This window comes from Pseudopipra pipra, chromosome 5, assembly GCF_036250125.1.
Source record: "Pseudopipra pipra isolate bDixPip1 chromosome 5, bDixPip1.hap1, whole genome shotgun sequence".
Taxonomy (NCBI): domain Eukaryota; kingdom Metazoa; phylum Chordata; class Aves; order Passeriformes; family Pipridae; genus Pseudopipra; species Pseudopipra pipra.
In genome coordinates this window covers 27416850-27436745 of record NC_087553.1, presented here as the reverse complement: position 1 = coordinate 27436745, position 19896 = coordinate 27416850, and the positions used below count along the sequence as shown (strand labels likewise).

The following is a 19896-nucleotide window of genomic DNA, read 5'->3' as shown; positions in this document are numbered from 1 at the left end:
AGGGGGCATGTTTAAGGCACAGGGGATGTACCAGGGCAAGAGTGCCCGCAGGAGCATGCGCTGACATAGACAACCTTATTGGTCAAAGAAGTCACACGGTTTTAAGGGATAAAACCAGCGCCGAATTTGAAATAAATCTCTTTGTTTCACCACCTCACGAGGAGCGTGTATTTTCCTTATTATATAAGGACATGTGCACCCTACAGGTACCAGTTGCATTGCTACTGTGAGGATGTCGCTGAGAAAGGCAAAAGCTGGTGCCTCAGCCCATACTCCAACCCAACAAAACTCCATGCATGGTAATGCACACTATTTTATTGAGTGCTTTGCATCTCCAATGTATTTTAATAGCCTTTTATAATTGCCTGAGAGATCAGTGTCAGAGACGTAGAAATAGTCAGCGGAGAAAGAGTCAGAATGAAAAGAGAAGATCCAGAGTCCAGCAAAAAGGTGCTGGAAGATCATCCTCAGCTGTAGCAGCATCTCAGTAATGGACTGTAACTGTCTGGCTTGAGGCATAGTGACAGGGTTAACAATCCTGTGGTGCCCTTGGTTCTGGCAAAGCACCTCTCACTTACCCTCGTTGACCATCCAGCTCACAACATAAGATCAGGGCTGGCAGGGTTGAAAATGGTCCCAGAAAAGGGAGTAGCACTAGTAGCATCAGAGCTACAAGGGGCAGAAGGAAACCAAAGTGTGGGTTTGTGTATGATGGATGGGATTTATCCTTGGGTGAGGCTGGAGGAGGGAATTTTGGAGCAGCCATGCCAGCCAGGGGTATGACTGTGTGTGACCAAGAAGGGACAGGCTCTCTCTGATGTGACAGACCCTGGCAGTGGGCAGCAGTCCAGCACTGCACTGGTGCTGAGCTGAGGCCTGTGGCCTTTCAGATGGTTGAAGTTAGACAAGATAAATCCTTCAGTGAGACTCTTAGCTTACATTAAAAAAATCGATAAGGTCCTAGCCCTTGAGTGGGAACTGAGAAGCTGGGAAGTAAATCCTAGATGCAGCCGAGAGCTTTCAATCTAGCAGAGAAGGAGCAAACACACATTCCCACGTGTTTGAAGATGATTACAGAGCTTTCAGAAGCCTGTGCAGTAATTTCTGGGCACAGGAAAGAGGACGGGGGCAGCATCGTGTTGGCATCCTCTCTTCCCTGTGATGACTACAGCTTGTATACAAATGCTTGGAGATTGATTGCACTCAGCCTCTTCTGACAGCAGAAGTGATTACTGTGGGCAGGGACCTGCTTGTGTGGATATAAAGAGGTGCAGCCTGCTGGCAGCAGACTGCACTCCCATCCCGGCTGCTCATTCCCATGCCTCCATCTGCTGCAGCCAGGTTTCCGGGTGTTCCTCCTCCCTTTCTGCCTTCTATGTAGGTAGCTGGGGAAATCATCTCTACAGCCCTCTGCTCCTCTTTTCTGAACCTTAAAAATTTACACATGTTCAGGCTGTTTGTTTTCAAAACACTCCTTTTGTTCTCCTGTTTTCCCAATGAAATCTGTCTCATTTCTCTTTAACAAAAGCTGACGTGTGGGGAAAAAAATTTCCATGGTGTCACATGAAGCTATTTTTTTGCCACTGAAAAAACATGACAGAAACTCCCTAAAGGGCCCCACTTACCATGTTCTTATTATCAGGCCTCTCTCCATACATCCTCTCTCTCTCCTTTCCCCTCACAAAGTAGGTGGCATTTGCTTTGCAAATGTGGGTGCCCAGCTTCTTTTCAGAGCAACAGGCACCTGCTTCATGCTCACACCTGGCTTCCACACCAGATGGATGACAAATCCTACTCAAGGACTGAGCACCTGATCTCTGTCCCTCCCTGCTGAGGTTTTTCCTCCCTTGGCCCCAGGAAAGCCAGTGCCGTCCTTTTTGGACACGACAGTTGCCATCTGATCCAGACCAGAGCTGCACCAGAAGCCAGGGAGTCCAAGGGGTTAGCAGGATTGCACTCCTTGTGGTCTCAAAGGAAAACTCATGAGCTTTGTCACCTCTGGCCAGATTATTCCCTATTCCAAGGAATCACTTAAAAAAACATCTCCAAGGTTTCTGACGCTATTTATGAGCTGGCGTAGCCATGGAAACTGTAGTTATACCAGAAATAGCAGCTCACTTGAATGACAAAGAAAACACAAGTTTACAAGATAGTGATTTTTCCAGAGGCTGGCTGAGCTCATGGGACTGTGGGAGGAAATCCCAGCTGAGGCACAGACTCAGGGATGCAGTTGATGAGGGCTGTGGCTGGCATGGGCCACAATAACTGTTTTGAAATGTATCTCTACAAGCTTGTGCCAGATACTTGGGAGACTTTGTGCCTTATTGATAAAGCTTTATCAGTTGCCACACAGATACACCTGACTGGAAATGAGCAGAGAATTAACCAGGCATCTGCGATTAAACCTTGGTTTCTCTGCTGCAGATAGGCAGCATACCAACTGCCTCTGGATCTCTGGTGAAAGGACCATTGTAGGACCTGGATTTAGAGTTAAATTGTTTATTGGTCTTGTAGAAGATCAGAGAAAGTCGGTGCAGTAAGGTACCTGCAGAAGAAGACTTGCATGCTGGAATCCTCCTCCCCCAGTGCCGATCATGTTTCTAAGCTGTATGCTGTTCATGCTAGTGAAAAAAAGAGAAACAGATACAGAGGATTGGGCTTTGCCTGGCATAGATATTTAGTTGTTGGAATACATGCAAATCAGCCCATCAAAGATGCAGAGAAGGCATCCTCATTGAGAGTTTTATTGTTTCTCCTTCAGGAAATCATACACAGCTATTTTGGTGTCATGATTAAGTATCTGTAACAGCCTGCAATAAACTGGGTGTGCTGACTTTGGGAGTCTGTGCCTGCTGCTGGATAAACAGTTACATTCAGTGTCCCGGAGCTCGGCTTGCAGAAGAGCCTGGTCTCAATATTCATTTCTACTCATGCCCTGGAGGCTGCTCTGGCAATGGGGCAGAGATTAAAGAGCCCGAGGTCTGGTTTTCCACTGCCAGGGCTCTAGAGAGAGATTTCCGTGATCAACCTGTAGAAAAGGGTCCTTTGAGGAAATATAAATCAAGCCATAAGGTTTTGCTGAACTATGAGCAATGGCCCTGTCTGTGCTGGAAACTAGGCAGCGCTGGGGATGACTAAGTCCTCAAGCCAAATGGCCATTGTGAAGATTTCTTCAAGAAAAAGGAAGACCCTGCTTTTCTGATTCAGTCAAGGGTTCTCTACTTGTGAATGTCATAACATCATTACAGGACCCAGGCTTTCATGCCCAAATGCTTTAGGACATTCTTAGGCTTTTTATATCAGATGATATAAAATTGTGTGGTCTGTCATACACTTCATTAGTTACCAGAGTTAAATTTTCTTCTGAGTAGTGAGTCTAGCCTTTCCTGGAACAGATAGCTGAGTCTTACCATCTCACACTCACAAGACTGCCATGTTAGTATGATTTTATTAACTTATAGGAACTTTTCCCTGATTGGGATAAATAAAATGAAAATCAGAAAGATTTTACTTTTTTTTTTAGATAACACTTTTCACCTTCAGATCTTGAAAGAGAGAATGAAGCTTTCATCATCCTTATTTGTAAATACAGAAGCTGATTCACAGAAAGTTGATAGACCTGCAGATGAGACTCAGACACACAGACATCTGCTGTGGGGACTGATGTGCTTAGCCATGCAGCACAAAAAGCTCAGTCCTTTATAACTGCTTTGTGATTCATTGTTTAAGAGTATCCCCCACTCATTGCAGAGTTGTCCCATGAGAAAGCAGTATCATTAGTGAGCATCCTTTCCATGCACTAACTTTGCTTAATGTCTACATCCAGGCTGTTGGTAATGACACAGTGGGACTGAGTTTGTTAGAACATTTTAGACAGCATGCTTTCTCTCTTGTTTTTACTCTGCCCATAATTAAAATATCTTCTTTTTCTTTTGTAAGATTATTTTTGCTCCTGAATGACATTTACAGAACAAGCTCAACATTATTATACTGAACCAAAACTTACATTTTCCCCTTCTTTTATCAAACCCAGACAGTTAATTTTGTTATCTATGTGACTGCCATAAATCAGAGCATGTGGTTGCTCTTAAAAATGTACCTGAATCACCCAGTTTCCACAGTATTGTCTCAAGGGTCTTATTTAGATTTTTGTTTTTCCGTAATTGATTCCTTCTGTATGAATGACGTGCCATATACCTGTGAACAGTGATTAAATAGCCCATTAGCACTCTCTAAAATGATCATACATTGAACAAAACACAGAAGTAATACTGCCTTGTATAAAAAAAAAAAAAGACTTCAAGAGTATCTTTTCATTTAAATAGAAATCAGATAATTCTAGACCTTTCTTCTTCTGGGTTAAGAAGAAGAAACTGTACACAAGTCAGCTCCAGATGTCCTCTTTCCTGACAGCTCCTTTTCTCATCTTTTTTTTTTTTTTTTTTTTTTAAAGATCAATTCTTTCTCCTTGGTAACCAGCAGCCCAATAAAGGAAGACTTTCTAAACATTTTGGTAAAATGTTTCTTTCTTCTTCTTAAGGGGACACATTTTCCTATGACTTTCACATCACGCAACAGACATATTCTTCTTTCCTACTCCTACCACAAAAAAGCACTGCTGTGCAATCTCATCCAGTTCAGCTCTTTGTCACCATTATTAAGATTTTTTTCATGTAACAGCTGAGGCTTTCAAAAAGAAATGATTGCTTCTGGGGAGCATCTCACACCCTCCTTGGGAACATTTGACTAATGGGCAGAGGAGGCAGCTCTTCCTGCTCCATTATCTTGTCTCTTGGGTGGCTGCTCACCTCCTAGACACACAGATGCTAAATGCTCTAGCTGCCATGTGATAGCAGATCCCTGATGGAAATAACTGTGGAAGGAGAAAAGCCAGAGGATGAAAATCTGAATCAATTTTTTAAAAAATTTATCTTCTCCTTTTATTGCTCAGGTGTATTGCAAGTACTAAGCCTTCTGCCCACCCCTCAGGATCTTGCAAATGTGTAGAGCTTAATGTTGTTTGTTTGTTCACTTGTTTGTTTGTTTTTGGTTTTGTTTTTAATGGCCTTTCACTGGCAGATTCCAACCTCTTTGTTTACTTTAGATCCTCTACACTCTTGCTTTCCACTGGAGGTACACATCTTTATAAAATGCATTCAAGCTTCTTACTGGGAGGCCACTAACAATATTTTTGTGTCAAGAACCTGGAATTACAGCTTGCTTGCTGGTCCAGTCAAGCATCATAAACACATCATAGATTAAGTGAACTGTTTAGTAGCCATCATTGCATGTGGGGCATGCACGTGTTGCACAAAGGATGTTCTGGCAGTTTTGTATAAACAAAGATTTATTTGTGGCACACTGATAGCTGAGAGAATGCTTTGGATGTAACGGTGAAAGTCATTTCTAGAGAAAAATGAAAACAAAGGAAGAGGACAGAGTGAAAAAGGGAAAATTTCCCCACTGGCCAGCTGGGAAGGGCAATGATGGAGTCCAATAGGACTATCCTCCTCTGAGAGCTCTCTCCAGTGCAGCAGGTTATGACAGTGCAAATGATGAATATGATGATTTCTCACCATGTTTTCCCTTAGTGTGATATACTTTTAATCAAGACCCACTTAAACTCCTATTGGTTATTCCTGGTTGTGATTCTATTAGCTCTGGGAGGAGAACGCTCATCATGGGTAAATGCTGCACATTCATTGCTTGTTGAGCTTCTGTGAATATATAATATTGGATAATATTTACTGAGAATTTAAATAGCCGTTGGCTCTTTTGTTGAGCACCATATTTTTTTTCCTCTTTTATATACTAAAATTTACAAAACAAGAAAAAAAAAGGAGTGGGAGGAAGAGCAATTCTCTCACCAGCTCTTCCATGAGAATCTGCCATAATAAGGTTGTGGGGGTTTACAGAGGCAAGGCTGTGAGAGCAATAATATGGGAACAGCACAAGTGCAATAAAAGAAAAATGTTGCCACAGAGACGCTGGTAATTACTGTCTCATGGCTTCAGAGAGAGGTTATATAGCTGCAAGCAGCAAGCCCTGAGCACTGCCTTGGTAAGGCACCAAGGCACATAAGGCACCCGTGAGCCAGCTGGAGTCTGGACACAGCCTGACAAGGAGACATGAATTCCAGTATAAAATCAAGTTCCCTGTCAAGAGTAGTGTTTAGCACAGGAACGGCATGGTGCAGCTGGCAAGGAAGATTTCCTAAGGTCAGCAGAGGAGGAGAGGATGGCACAGCTCTCTTCCTAATTTAGTCCCAGCTTTGGATCTGGCTGTTTCAGAGGAAAGTCATAATGCAGGGAGGAGCGCTTGAATAACTACCTCCTAACACCCTGACTTGTGATCAGCTTAGAAATGAGATTTGATTACACTTGCTGAGATTTGACCTTACATAACCACCTGTTTTCTGATAGGTCCTAAAATAATCCAGTCCTCTTTCAAATCCAGCTCTGGTGGGTGACTTCTCTAGGACACATCCCCTGGATAATGCTGACTTCTGCCACGGCATCTACTGAGGGATGGAGAGCAAAAGCTGCTTTCCCCTCTGTGGGGCTCTGGAGTGCAGGGGACGCAGAGAAGACACCCCTGCTCCCCGATGGCAGGCACCTTTTTCCCCTGTCCTCTCACTCACCCCCTTCCAGCTACTTAGCTCTCCCTCTCCTTCACTGAGCTGCTCTGTCCATCTTCAGCCTTTCTCAGGTTAGCCTCTGGAGGAAACTGGCTCTGTTTTGCCCCTACTCTCTCACCCCCGACCAAATCCTTCTCCTTCCTCTGTCTTCTTGTTTCTTTGCTTCCTCAGGAGTGACATGTGAAATCTTTGCACACCTTCAGGCTTGAGATGGGTGTTATGAGATTAGCGCTTTAACAGGCCTGAAAGCTGCTTAGACAACTATTAAATCTCCAATCTTCCCTCCATCTTTCAAAGAAATCACTTCTGGAGGAGCTGGAGAGATGGAGCACACAGTCATTTTTTCATGGGTCAGCTCTTCATCCATCTGAGAGCCTTCAAGTACTGTGGCTGGGTGGTTTGAAGGGATTCCCATTGGACTGGGGTTGGGAACCCCAGCTAAACCCTTACCAGGGGCTCTGTGTTGGCACCTCAAAGTGTCTTCTCCCTCCTTCCTTTCCCTGCTGAATATTGGTTCCCTTGCCTGGTACTGTGTCTAGCCTCCATCCCTTTCCTCCCTTCCCACCCCATCAGCTGCACATTCCTTTGCAGCACTTTAGGAGGAGTGAGTGGCACAGAGTAAGAAGAAAACGGGCACCATTTGTTCTAGGCACAGCACGATCAACCTTAGGATGCTGACTTTTAAAGCCAGTCATGGGACAACATGTGCCTGTGTTATTGAAACGGAGAGAATTCATGCTTCATTGTCTGTATCCCCATTTATCTCACCTAAATGGGAGGCAGAGAAGGCAATGCTGAGATTACCAAGGAGTTGGGTGGCACCTCGTGATGCAGTGAATGCCCCCTCCTACGGCAGAGAAAGGTTTTGTGTCTGAGCTCCCTGATCTGTCACCTTCCCCCGTTCTCATCACCTCGTGACTGTCTCAGGAGCGGATTACCTCCTCCTATCTCTGCAGGGAAGAGGATCTCTGTGTGTAGTGAGGGACACCATCTGGGGACATCAGCTAGGGGCCAAAACTGACACTTACCTTGCAGCACCTGTTGACATGAATTTGCTGCACAGTGAGGTTGTCTTCCCAGCATATCACCTGTAGCCTTTCTGGAGACTATAAAAAGCTTGAGGAGGAGGCAAAACTCATGACAATGTCAGGATTCATTAAAGAGGAATCTAAATTAATAACACTATGTATTGAGTTTAGAGAAAATGCAAATTAGTAGTTCCAAAATGAACCAGTTTACAAGAGCAGTATTAAAAAATATTATACTGTTGATCCTCTTAAAATTACAAAAATGCATTCCCTACCTGTACTGAAATCTCTTCTGATTTTTCCCCTCAGAGCTTCCAGCCTGGGAAATTTCACTCCAAATTAGTCAGTTTTGGAAATTACAAGTAAGTGAAAGTACAAGATTCTAACAGGTAAAGTTCTTCTGAACTAGTCACTTCTAAAGGCTGTAAAATAATTCTGTTCCTCAAATGCAGCCACCTGTTCAACAGAAGATGGCGATGACATTTAGCAGCACAAAGCTGCAATATACCACCACTGTAAAAAATTCAAATCCAGAAATACTGGACTGATTATGGCTGCAATCCAAATTCAAACAGGAAAAAATGCCATACCTAGTTCTTTTTAATCTTACAGTTTTAAAAAAATGTCAAGATTTGTTGTTTCCAATAAGGCACTACAGATATATATGACTGCTGAGAATAAAGGCTGTGTAGTTGAAGGACATGTTTTTAAAAATTTGCATAAGCTTTTTGAAATAAACTTAGACATTAGTGGTTTATCAGACGTATTAATTTGGTCAACTAATTGTGATCAGTGGGGTAAAAATAAGTAAGACCGAATCATAATATTTTAAGTAGAACATATTATTTTCCAACTAAGAACATATTTGAGACTTTACCATGTTTTTTGCAACAAGGCAGGCACATTCTAGCTGTTGTCCTTGCCTCCTTCTGTCATAGAAAAAGGAATTGGCTGTGGTTGGACAATGTCTGCCAAGAGATGATCTTCATTGCATGGCATCAGTTTGTCAGAGATTAAATACTAGGTTGTAGAGATTTGCTTTCAGTGATGTTCTGCTCCATCGTGGTTCAAAACCTTCCTTCCTTCCAGCAGAGCAGTGACGTGGTTCCCCAGCAGGATGCTGGATATGCTGACCCAAAGGATGATGACTGGCTTCTAAGTTCCCATCTGCTCCGCATGGTGCGTATCCAACATCTACAGCTCTTTCTCACATTGCTTACCAATAGGAAGATGAAGCACAGAGCAATGGCATGATTTGCCCCTGATTACATACTGACTAATTTCTAATCTAGGACTAAAATCTATTTCCCCTGCATGCTAGGCACACATGCCCATATAGGCTGAGGGTACATACATACGGTGGCACACAGCTATACACTTCTATGCCTTTATGCATATTTGTGGATATACTGGTCTTGATTTATGCTCACACACATTTAGAAATAGTGTGTAAATAGCTACAGAAAGGCACATGCAGTCTGGTGCTTAATTAGAAAGAAACCCACAAAAGAGACCAAGCTAATCTCAACTATGCCTCAGCAAGAATGATCACCATAATGCTAGTTATGATTGCACTGGTTTCGCTCTACACAGCTGCTAAACCCAAGGAAATTTCAAGCCAAGCCATGAGTGAACAGGGATCTCAACCCACACCTCCTCCCATCTAAACAATTTTCTGGTCTCCCAGTATGAACTGGGAAGTTTGCTAAAGTCAGTGTGTTAGTCCAGACAGCAAAGAAGCCCAAGACAAGCAGTTGATGTACAAGACTCAGTGGTTTCCTCAAAGCTCCCCACAGTTATATCCAATTCTTCACAGCTTTCTCAGGCCAGGACTGTTCACATGAACAATATGAGCCACCATGAAGTGGCACTGTAGTTGAAAGAATTTGCTCTGCCCTTTCCTCATCCCTATCCCACACAGCCACTTCCCTGGTGCTGGCATAAAGGTTTAGCCACATTTGTCTGTTATGAACAAATATTGGGAAACCTGTCTGGATTGACAACTCACTGGTATATAATTATGCATTTGCGTACATGTTTCTGCCCAGTCCTGTTTAAACTCATCTCACTGCTGTATTCAACTCAGTTCTCTTGTGCTGGCCCATGGGGAGGGTTAGCGTAGGAGTGAACAGAGCAGGAGAGAACAAAATGATTTCTCTTGGTCGTGAAACTAATTCATGGAAGCTTAAAACGCTTCTCCGGCTGTAGCCCCTGCTAAATGGAAATCCACTGTCAGACATACATATGCTCTGTTTGTCCCTTGAAATGCATGAGCTAAGAATCATTGTGCAACCCATAGCCTAAATGAAAGCAATGTCAGGCTGGGAGAATCAGTCCCCTTCCTCTGAGAGCTGTTTATCCACAAAGAAGAGCCCTTTTACTTAGTTGTTTGCAACCTTTAAAAATTTGTGTACAGTAAATGTTTTCTAATGGATGGGTAGTGAATTTAAGCCCATGGACAATAGATTTGCTTTGCTTATTTTGCTTCTGTAAGTGCATTGAAAGCAGTGTATCAGTCATTGCAGGTCCAGATTTGTCATTTGCAAACCAGTGATCTAATTTGTTGTACACCGAGGACTGTGTATGAGAAGGATTTATGTGACTGAAGAACTAAGTGGGCACTGCGGGAGTGGAAAAGAAAGAAGAAATCTGCTGATATTTCAGAAAGGAAGCGGTATAGAATCTTTTGGATCATTTAAGCAACCTGGGAAATGAGAGCTTGTTCTTCCTAAGGTAGCTGATCTTTGAAACTGCTTGTGTGAGAATGGGTGGGAGTTGGGAACAATAAACTGATTAAGTGCAGCAGGTAGCAGGAAAAATGAGATTCATAATGACCTCCATTTGTACTACCCCTTATCTTCCCACGTATGCAGGAATACACAGCCTGATTCTCCGCATATTTTATTTGGTATAAATCAGGGCCAGCTTTTGAAATCGAACTTAATTACACCAGGAAAATAAACAAAACAAAAGCCAGCGGCGAAAAACAAAGACATCCCCCCCTCTCGCTCCCAGGCACAGCAGCCCACACCGAGAGCCCGGAGCCGTGCACGGGGAGCACTCCCGCGTCCCTGGCCGGGCTCAGCTCCGCAGACAAAGCCCTGTGCACCTCTGAGCAAAAAGAGCGCAGCGCGGCGCCGAGCGGGCGGGAGCGCAGACAAAGCGGGGCAGGCGCCGCAGCATGCGGGGCCGCGCAGCGCTTCCTCTGCGAGTGGGCTGCTGCCGCCGCGCTCCTTTTTTTTTTTTTTTTTTTTTTTTCTGCGTGTGAGTGTTATTTTTTTTTTCCTCTCTTCACCAACTTCCTTCCTGCTCCAACTGCCAAAGCTCGAGGCTGAGCGCTGACAGCAGAAGAGGACCCCGGCCGCAGGCGCCGCTCAGCCGGTGAGTACGAGGGGCGGGCAGGGGGGAGCCGCGCAGGGACAGCGCAGCGGGCGCACCCCCGGTTCGCTCCTCGCTGGCGCCGTGCAACTTAGCGCCTTTGTTCCCGGTGGCTGGCGCCGATGCCCAGTCCTGCCCGGGGAGACTGGCAGGGCCCTGCCAGGACCCGAGGGGGAAGCCTGTCCACCCGAGGCTCCGCGCGGCGTTGGGGTGGGAGGGCAGGGGAAGGGGAAGCGGCCCCGGCGCCCTCGCGGTGGCGGCGGAGGTATCACTGCGGGGTGGTACCCGCGGTCCCCGGGCAATGGGCGCTCTTTCTATCCCCGCACCTCAGAGGGGGTGGGATGGGCAGACCAGGGCTGGGGGCGCTGCTGAATCCGGTGTGTTTCTCCCCCATCGCGGAAAATTACTTCCTCCCTGCTAAGCCCGCTTCCTGGAGATAAGCTCTTGGTTAGCGGATGGTTTAGAGCAGTGATACGCAGAGGGAAGGCAAGTGAAATGCTGCTCCTGTGACATCCCTTTTTGTGCTCCATGGCGGCATGGGGGGGCGAGGAGGTGCCCACCATCCACCCTGTCACTGGCCCCTCCTGCTGCAGGTGCGAGGGCAGCCACCCACCCACGGCACAAGCAGAACTCAGCTGCGAGATGCATGCACCCCTCGTCAGGTCCTCCTTCGCCTCCTGCAGCCTATTCTTTCTGGCAGGCATCCCTAACCCTTACCCTCTCCCTGCTGTTTCATGGGTCCTGCCAGGCCTCAGGTGATGCAGGACTGTGGGTTGGGGCTGCAGGAGCACAAGAAAAATGTGGCAGAGCAAGACAAAAATCACAAAGATTTCTCCTTGCATAGAGCAATATAGGGTTAATTTTCTCATTTTTAATGAGCCTCCTGGCCTGAATGGGGGGCTCTATCTTAGTCCTTGGCCTGGGCAGTGGCACAGAAGCTCATGGACTGCGGCAGCAACATGCTTTCTCTGGGGAGGCGCTGGTGCCTGAGCCCAGGCACGTGTCTCAGCTTGCAGAGGGGACCAGCTCCAGAGCTGGAGCAAGTAGAGGCAGGAACAGTTGAGATGGGAGCTTTCGTCTTGGCCACCTTCTGCCTGGGAATTTGGCAGGAAGGTAGGGTCAGGTCCATGGCTTCGGGAGAAATGACGGAACGGGATCTGATCAGAGCCATCCTGAGATGCATGTGAGCCAGGAGTTGTTCATCCCAGACAGCCTACCTGGTCCTGTTCCCTGCAGGATCTTACTGTTGGTATGACAGGCTGTTTGTCCATCTTTCTGGGAGGTTTTCAGAGTCTAAAAGCATTCCCTCTCAAGTGAGCCACCCCCAGAGGGTGGCAGGGAGAGACTTTTTGTCATGTGTGAGGCAAAGGAAAGGTCTGAGGGATGAGGAGCAATCAGTCCTGACTCTCTGCCTTTTCTCTGCGTGTAGCCAGAGATCTCTCTTTCCATCTCCTGGGTCTGTCCCTCTCCTATGATAAACCACAAGATGTGGATGGGGGAGGACAGGGGCAGGCAGGCAGGCATCTCTGCTCTGTGCTTGTAGTAGTGGCAGATGCAGCCTGGTATCATGAGAGAGCTTAGGAGAGTCAAAATTACTGAGACCTGCAGCTGGAGCCCAAGTGGAAGGTGACACCTGGCAGTGGCTGTCATGGCTCATCACACCCTCTTCCTGTGCTGAGTGTGGAATGGCACTGAGGGGATTGTGAGGCTTTCTAAGGTGACTGTGCTGAGGTCACAGAGTGGTGGGGCATGTGTGATCATTGCTTTCGTGAGAGAGCTTTTGGTTTCCTTACTCGTGAGGACAAGCTCAAGGGCCTTTCCTATGGTATTTAGGTACTTCACACTCCTAGAGTTGGGTGTGAACTCGGTCCTGGTTATTCAGCTGCTAGGACCTGCTTTCTTTCCTGTCCATTTGAGTTGAGATTCCCTTTTATTTCCCACCTGCCCACTCTGCACTAGTTTTGCACTCATCACAAAATTGCCAAGTTGTCTTGCAATAACCATTTCCCATTAGCATGCCCAACTGAGTCTTCTTGTTCCTGTGCTGCTCAGTCTTTGTAACATGCCTCTGTTCCTTTGTAATATGTCAATATATCACTCCTTGATTATTTTTTTCCCCCATTGCAATTACTCTGGGAGGTGTACATATTACTGATTGTTGCCTGATTCACTCACTCATGGCTAGGCTTCGCGAGTGAAGATTAAGGAGTAAGGTGTTACCTGATACCACTTGCTGATTCACCCTGAAGAGTTGCCTTTTTTTTTTTTTATATTTCCTTTCAGTTTTAATGAAGGAGAAAACTATCCAATTAGCTCCCAATTTAACTTTTGGGAGCAGGGCAAATGTTAAGACCACAGCTTCGGAGAAGGATAAAGGGTTTGTTTGGAAAATTGCAAATAAGCAGGCAAAAGGGGAATTTTTGGTAGGGACAGCCTCAAAGAAAAAGTTAATATAAGGATAAGTGGAAGTGAACTGAATGATCTGTGTAGCTTGACCAAATTCCCTTGCAGCCAAAGAACAAGTAATGGCTTGGCCATTTGTGACAATTGCCACTGTAGTGGGGCACTGCTTTGTTTTTCAGCCTTTCTCTGAAGAGTGGGAAGGTGGCTAGGACTATGTGGCTGGCTCCATGAGGCAGGCAGCTAACTAAGGGTAACCTGGCATAGCACTGCTTACCTCTCCTGCCTGTCTCCTGTCCCCCCATCCCATACCCTGGTTGCCCATCAGTTGATCTTTCTCTGCTGTGGCTGCTATTTGGGATGCCACCCAAGCAGTTTTGCTGCTCTTCTGAGTTCAATGGTGCATGTCCCAACCATGCTGGCTGTGTGGTTGCAGGCTCCAGCTCTCCTGCCTCTCCTTTGCAAGAAGTCCCACTGAAAAAACACAGGTATGCATGGCTGCTCTGTGGTCATCATCATGCTTCCTTCCTCAGGGGGAAAGAGTCCCGATCAGTGCCTGAAGGGAGCTGTTCCTGGGAGCACAGGGGATGCCAGCAGATAGACTAGTGGGTTCGCTTCCTTGAGAGCTTCAGCTGACTTGCTAATCTAAGGGAGTAGCTGTCAGGTATTTGATCTTTCTATAAAATGTGGCTTTTAACCCATTATGAGAGGGTGAATGAAACATCTCTCCCTGACTTTATTTGTATATCTCTGTGCTCCAGTGTGTGGCAGTGACTCTTTGTGCGAGATAGCTGACGAGCACTGAAGCCTTGTACAGTGGCTTGTAATTGCGGGGTTGCCGGCCACAGCCATGCTGCAGAGTGGCTGTAAATCACTCTGGTTTCAGCCTCTGCTCCTGCACCTCCTCCCTGGGAGGGAAGAATGGTGTAAGTGCGTGTGCGCATGGTGCCTGCAGGGAGAGAGGAGCGGGGGTAGAGGGGGTTTGTGTTCAAGCCAGAATATCAGCACAGCAGCGTCGGGATTGCAGCTGATCACCGTCGCCATTTGCCTGTAACAATCCTGCTGCCTTTGGCACTGGGTGTGTGCTTGCCTGTCCCGGAGACTGAGCCACACTGTGCCCAGAGTGACTGCCCCTGGGGACACTACTCTGTCCAGAGCAATCTCATTGACTGCCCCCTCCTCTGCTACCCAGACCAAGTGACCATGACTGAGAAGACCCAAGAACCTCATGTGGAAGAAGATGATGATGAGCTGGATGGGAAACTCAATTACAAACCTCCTCCCCAGAAAACCCTGCAGGAGCTGCAAGAGTTGGACAAGGATGATGAAAGCCTTGCTAAATACAAGAAATCCCTGCTGGGAGATGGACCTGTGGTAGTAGGTAGGCTGGGGCACACTGATAGGGAGGGACTGGGGAGATGTATCACAACAGTGTGCTGTGGGCATGAGGCAAGGTTGCCTTAAAGAAGAGGGATCTTGTTTGACCAGGGACACGCGCTGCTTCTGCTGGAGGACTGGGGATGGACAGGTGGAGAGATGCATGTAAAGGAAGCAGGGAAGACGCTCTGAGCGTTAGGAGTAGGATTACTGGGGAGTGCTGGCATCAAAAAGGGACTTGTGGTGGGAGGTGTGTTGGTCTTGGAGGACTCCTGGGGGGTTAGGAACATGAGGGAACCAGCCTATGCTGAAAGGGAGTCTTGTTGCTCAGAAATGATCTTAAGAAGGAAGTCTTCTGTAGTGGAAAGACATCCTCTAGGTCCATCCTCGAGATGGACACCAGAGGGATCCATGTTTAAGGACTGGGGTAAACATGTGGTCCTATTGTGCTAAGAGAAGCCTGGCGTTACTGGGTGTTTCATGAAATGCAGTTTCTGTGTGGGAAGGCATCCCTGTTTCTTCAATGTCATTTCCCTGTGATTAATTTTGCAAGCTGACAGCTTCCCCCTGACTTTCCTACCTGCAGACCCAACAGCTCCCAATGTGGTGGTCACTCGACTCACTCTGGTATGTGACTCTGCTCCAGGACCGATCACTATGGACCTTACAGGTAGGCACAGGCTCTGTCCTTGATCACAAAGGGGAACAAGCAAACGCCCTGGCATGCTTTAAGTTAAAAGGGAGTTTGTCCTTGGGATGCTACAGTGGGCTTTAGAGGAACTCTGAGGGCATCTTAGCCTTGTTTCTTACTTTAAGGTATCCATATATGAATAAAAAAGAAGGAGATGTAACAGAGGAAAATATCAAGGGTCTTTTTCTTCATCTAGGCTGCTCTAGGAGCTGGGTTTCTCCTCCATCTCTGCTTACTTCCTTTCAATGAGACCTCACAAGCACAAGGGATGTGCATGCATTTGGTAACAGGCTGTTTTGAAACTTCAGAATCAAGCAGTACTGCAGTTCCGGCTCCTGAGGACATGGGGAGAGAATCAGGCTTCACCTTATATGGGCTTTTCTGAAGAGAGAGGAAGCTGGGCCCGGAGAGGCAGAGAGGCTTCCTGTTCAACCAAAGCCACACAAAACCCTGCAGAGCCCAGGCAGCCTTCCAAGCTGGGCAGGAGCTGTGAAACACACTCCACTCACCCGAGACAGGGCTGGGCATAGATGGAGCATGCACACACTCCTGCAGGTGCCCAACAACAAGTGTATGCATAAACATCTTTATGTATGTGTGCCCAGACCTGTGTTAGTTTAGGCATTATCTTCACAGATGTGGGCACAGACACATACGTACAGCCAGGCATTTCTGTGTATTTGGTCTCATGGTGCAATTGCTTATACAGACCTCCATGTACTCATTTTGCAGGTGTTGCCAACCTTCAAACAGATGCTGACCTCCAACACCAATCCCAGCCCCATCCTCCCCCCCACGCATGGTCTCTCCTTGCTGTGACAACTCTAATGGCTTGATCCTCTCCTTACAGGTGACATTGAAGCACTCAAGAAAGAGACCTTTATATTAAAGGAAGGAGTGGAATACAGAGTTAAAATCCACTTCAGAGTGAGTTGTTTTCCTTCCTGTTGCTTCTCATCAGTTGCTGAAGCCAGTCAGCAGCAGTCTATCAGATAACTAGTGCCAGGCAGCATGCCTTCCCAATAGCTGGGCCCTTGTAAAGCTTCCCTAGCTTCAGATGTTGTTCTACCCAACAAAGGAACAGCTATTTCCAGGGAATTACTTCTGTTTGCTCGCCCCTTGGAGGAAATTGATTTCTGTCCACTCACACTGGTGAACAATAAGTGGTTTGAAAGCCAGATGGGTAGTTTTGGCTGAGTTTGGTTTGGCTTTTTAGCCACCAGAAAATCTTTACTTCACACAAAGTGGAAATGGACAGGGAGGAGAAGACAAGAGATAATGGCTTTTCATGAAGTACTGATTCAGTCAGTGTTACTGGGCTTCATGTACACATTAAAAGGATTTTTAATATTGTGACATCTGGCTGAAGATAGCCGAGTTCTTCTGAGTCATGCTATACCCAAAAGGGCTCATTTCTCCCTCTTTCTCATTAACCAGTGTGTAAGCCATTTCTTCTGTTTGCAGCTGAAAACAAAACTTGGCCACGCTGCAGCGTGGCATCCAGCACTGAACTGATCATCTCCACAAATGTTTGCTTCAGACAAAGCTAGGCTTGGCAGAGAAGGCAAAAATGGAAGGAAGGTAGTTCTGAGGCAGACAAGGGAAGGTGTTAATATTTTGGGTTTTGTAGGGCAGATTTCCCTTCTCTACCGAGGTTTGCTCTCTCAGAGATGAATGTCCCCTGATGCTGTCCCCTGAGACACCTCCACCTCTCTTTTTGCTATGAAATGTTTCCATCTGTATCTGAGCCCTGTTGACAGGAGATATCTGGAGCCAGACAGGTTATTCGAACTCTCTCCCTCAGTCCCATGGCTGGTAAGAGCTGGCATCACGTGAATTCTCCCCTGTGATATAAAAGGATCTGTCCATCTTGTTTCCAGATTAAGTAGTGTACACTGCAAGAAGGCAGTGTATGCTGGAAGGGAACAGCAAGGGATACATCCAAGCTATTGATGGGAGATTTGAGGAACGATTATGAACAAAACTCTGTCCCTCTGTCTCTTGAGGAGAAGCTTTCCAGCTCCCCATGGAGCTTAGAGGACAGCTGGCAGTGCTCAGCTAATTTTGCCCACCCATTTGTATTTGAGGGATGATTAGTTACCCACGTATGGTTTTCAATATGAAAATTGTTAACTGGGAACTCCCTGCTTCATTTTTCTTTGTCCTCATCAGCCTGTCTTGAGAACATGACTGATGTGCTCCAGTCAGCTTCAAAGTCAGGCAAAGGATGGAGAAGTGCAGGAGATGCACAGAGGATGCTGTTGGTCTCCAGGTGCCTATGGAAAAGTTGTATTAGTTCTCTCTACAATGTGTCCTGTTCTGAGCCTCCCTGCTATAGGGAGTCAAGATGGGTATGTCTCTAACGAGAGGGAAAATCAGCAGATACAGAACTAAAACCCTTCTCCTGACACTTACTTCTGGTCATTTCTTTCAGGTAAACAGGGACATTGTGTCAGGACTGAAATATGTGCAGCACACCTACCGGACAGGGGTGAAGGGTGAGTAAGAGTCCTTCATGCCCTACACACCAGTGCTCCTACCTCTTGTGTTCCCTCTGCTCAAAGAAGTGTTCCTGCAGCTCTTGGCTGGGACAGAGGCTCCCTTGGTCCCAAGTCCCTCCCTGCACTGCCATGCAGGAGGTGACTTCTCAGCAGTATGCATAAACCTCTGTTGCCCAGGACAATTGTTTCTTGTCCCATGTGAACTCAGTATGAACCAGCTCTGCTATCTGTGTGCTAAACTGTCTGCAGCAGCAAAGTCTGCAGAGACTCTGCTTAGACAGTGCTTGCCACAGATTTCTTCTCCATACGAGCTCTTCACCTCCCCTCCACCTCTCCTCCTCCCCCTATAGAGTGGCTCAACCTGTGTGAAGCTTCCCATCCCCTGAAAGCTCTTCAGAAACACTAGGTAAAATTCAGACCTGCTCTACAAAGTTTCCTGCTGTGTGTAGGGTCCTGTATTTGCTGGTGGGTTCTCCTCTTCATACAGTGCTGGTCTGCTTGGACAAGGCAGAGGAAAGCCCCATTTTGCACACACACATCCCACAGGCATTTTTGCATGCAACCACCCCTAAGGCTTCAGCATCCTGTTCAGCACACATAAGTAAGTGGTGTCTTCTCATCAGGAAAGAGAAGTAATAGGGAATCAAGGTAGACCTTGAGCTATATGCTGTGTGTACTCACTCCCTTCTAGCATCATATAGATGTGACAGGGTATAAACTGAGTTGCCTGTTCACCTGCCCATCCACCCATCTTATCCTTCCAGCTGTCCTTATGCTTCACTAACTCACTGTTTCCAGCAATTCTGCTCCCCTTTGCTGACATGGACTGTCCCTTTCTCTCCCATCTTCTCTCTGTCTGTGATCTTCACTTATGCTCATGGCTTCTTCTCTCTTTACCATTCCCCATCTGAGGGACTCATCTACTGTGGATTGTTTTCTCCTAGTGGACAAAGCCACATTCATGGTTGGCAGCTATGGGCCACGGCCAGAGGAATATGAGTTCCTGACACCTATTGAAGAGGCTCCTAAGGGTATGCTGGCTCGAGGCACCTATCACAACAAATCCTTCTTCACGGATGATGACAAACATGACCATCTCACCTGGGAGTGGAACCTGTCCATCAAGAAGGAATGGACAGAATGAGTTCACCCAGTTTGCCTTCCCCCTTCCTGTCCCCTTACCTCCTGCACCAGTCTCCAGGTGGGCCATGCCCACCATGCTGCTCCTTCCTGCCACCATGGCTGGCCACAGCCCTGGCAGCCCCTTCACATGAGTGCTGGGGCTCTGTGCCAGCCTTGGTCGATGCACAGCCCTGCAGGCGGCCTTTGCTGCTTCTTCTGATACACTGAAAACAACCCAACCGTTCTCACCACCGCCCCATCATGACACATAATGGGTTAAATTGGGAAGCATCTCCCTCCCTCTCTCCCAATACTTCCTCCTGTTGCCACCATCCCTCCTGTACCAACTCCGGTCCCGGAAGTGCCTTTTCTAGGAAACAAGATCACCTGGCAGGGCAGACTGGTCCCTGGAAAATCCCTATCTTGAGTTACACTTGCCATTGTGCTCTGACTCATTGTAAATGGTTACTTATCTCTCATGATGGTCTCCTGGTCTGTATCTGGTGCCCTACCCTGTTAAAATCCATCCTTGTGCAGGCAAAACCAGTCAGGGGGAATGCAGCTAGCTGCTGTAATAAGACTTTGGTGTCCCAAGAATAAAACCAGTTTCTTTCTTCTTTTTTGCGTGAGTGTCACTTCTTTTCTAGAGTATGTTTTTCAGTTATATGTATGTGAAGAATGCATTATAGGAAGGCTTAAGAGCATATTTCAGCAGGGAAATAGCCCTCCTCCTTCAAAACATCAGCCTTACTCTGTAAGCAA

General features: G+C 46.7%; 1 protein-coding gene across 2 annotated transcripts; it reads left to right on the top strand.

Moving 5' to 3' along the window:
• Positions 1-10701: 10701 nt before the first annotated feature.
• On the top strand, positions 10702-19751 carry ARHGDIB (Rho GDP dissociation inhibitor beta). Of its 2 annotated transcripts, XM_064655255.1 has the most exons (6): positions 10702-11046; positions 14636-14824; positions 15407-15490; positions 16362-16438; positions 17946-18009; positions 18957-19751. In XM_064655255.1, the coding sequence occupies exons 2-6, from the start codon at positions 14647-14649 to the stop codon at positions 19154-19156; spliced, it is 603 nt and encodes a 200-aa protein (XP_064511325.1). In that variant the 5' UTR covers positions 10702-11046; positions 14636-14646; the 3' UTR covers positions 19157-19751. The 2 variants fall into 2 exon arrangements, with proteins under 2 accessions (XP_064511325.1, XP_064511326.1); XM_064655256.1 differs by lacking the exon at positions 10702-11046 and having other exon boundaries at positions 14457-14824.
• The last annotated feature ends 145 nt before the right edge of the window (positions 19752-19896 follow it).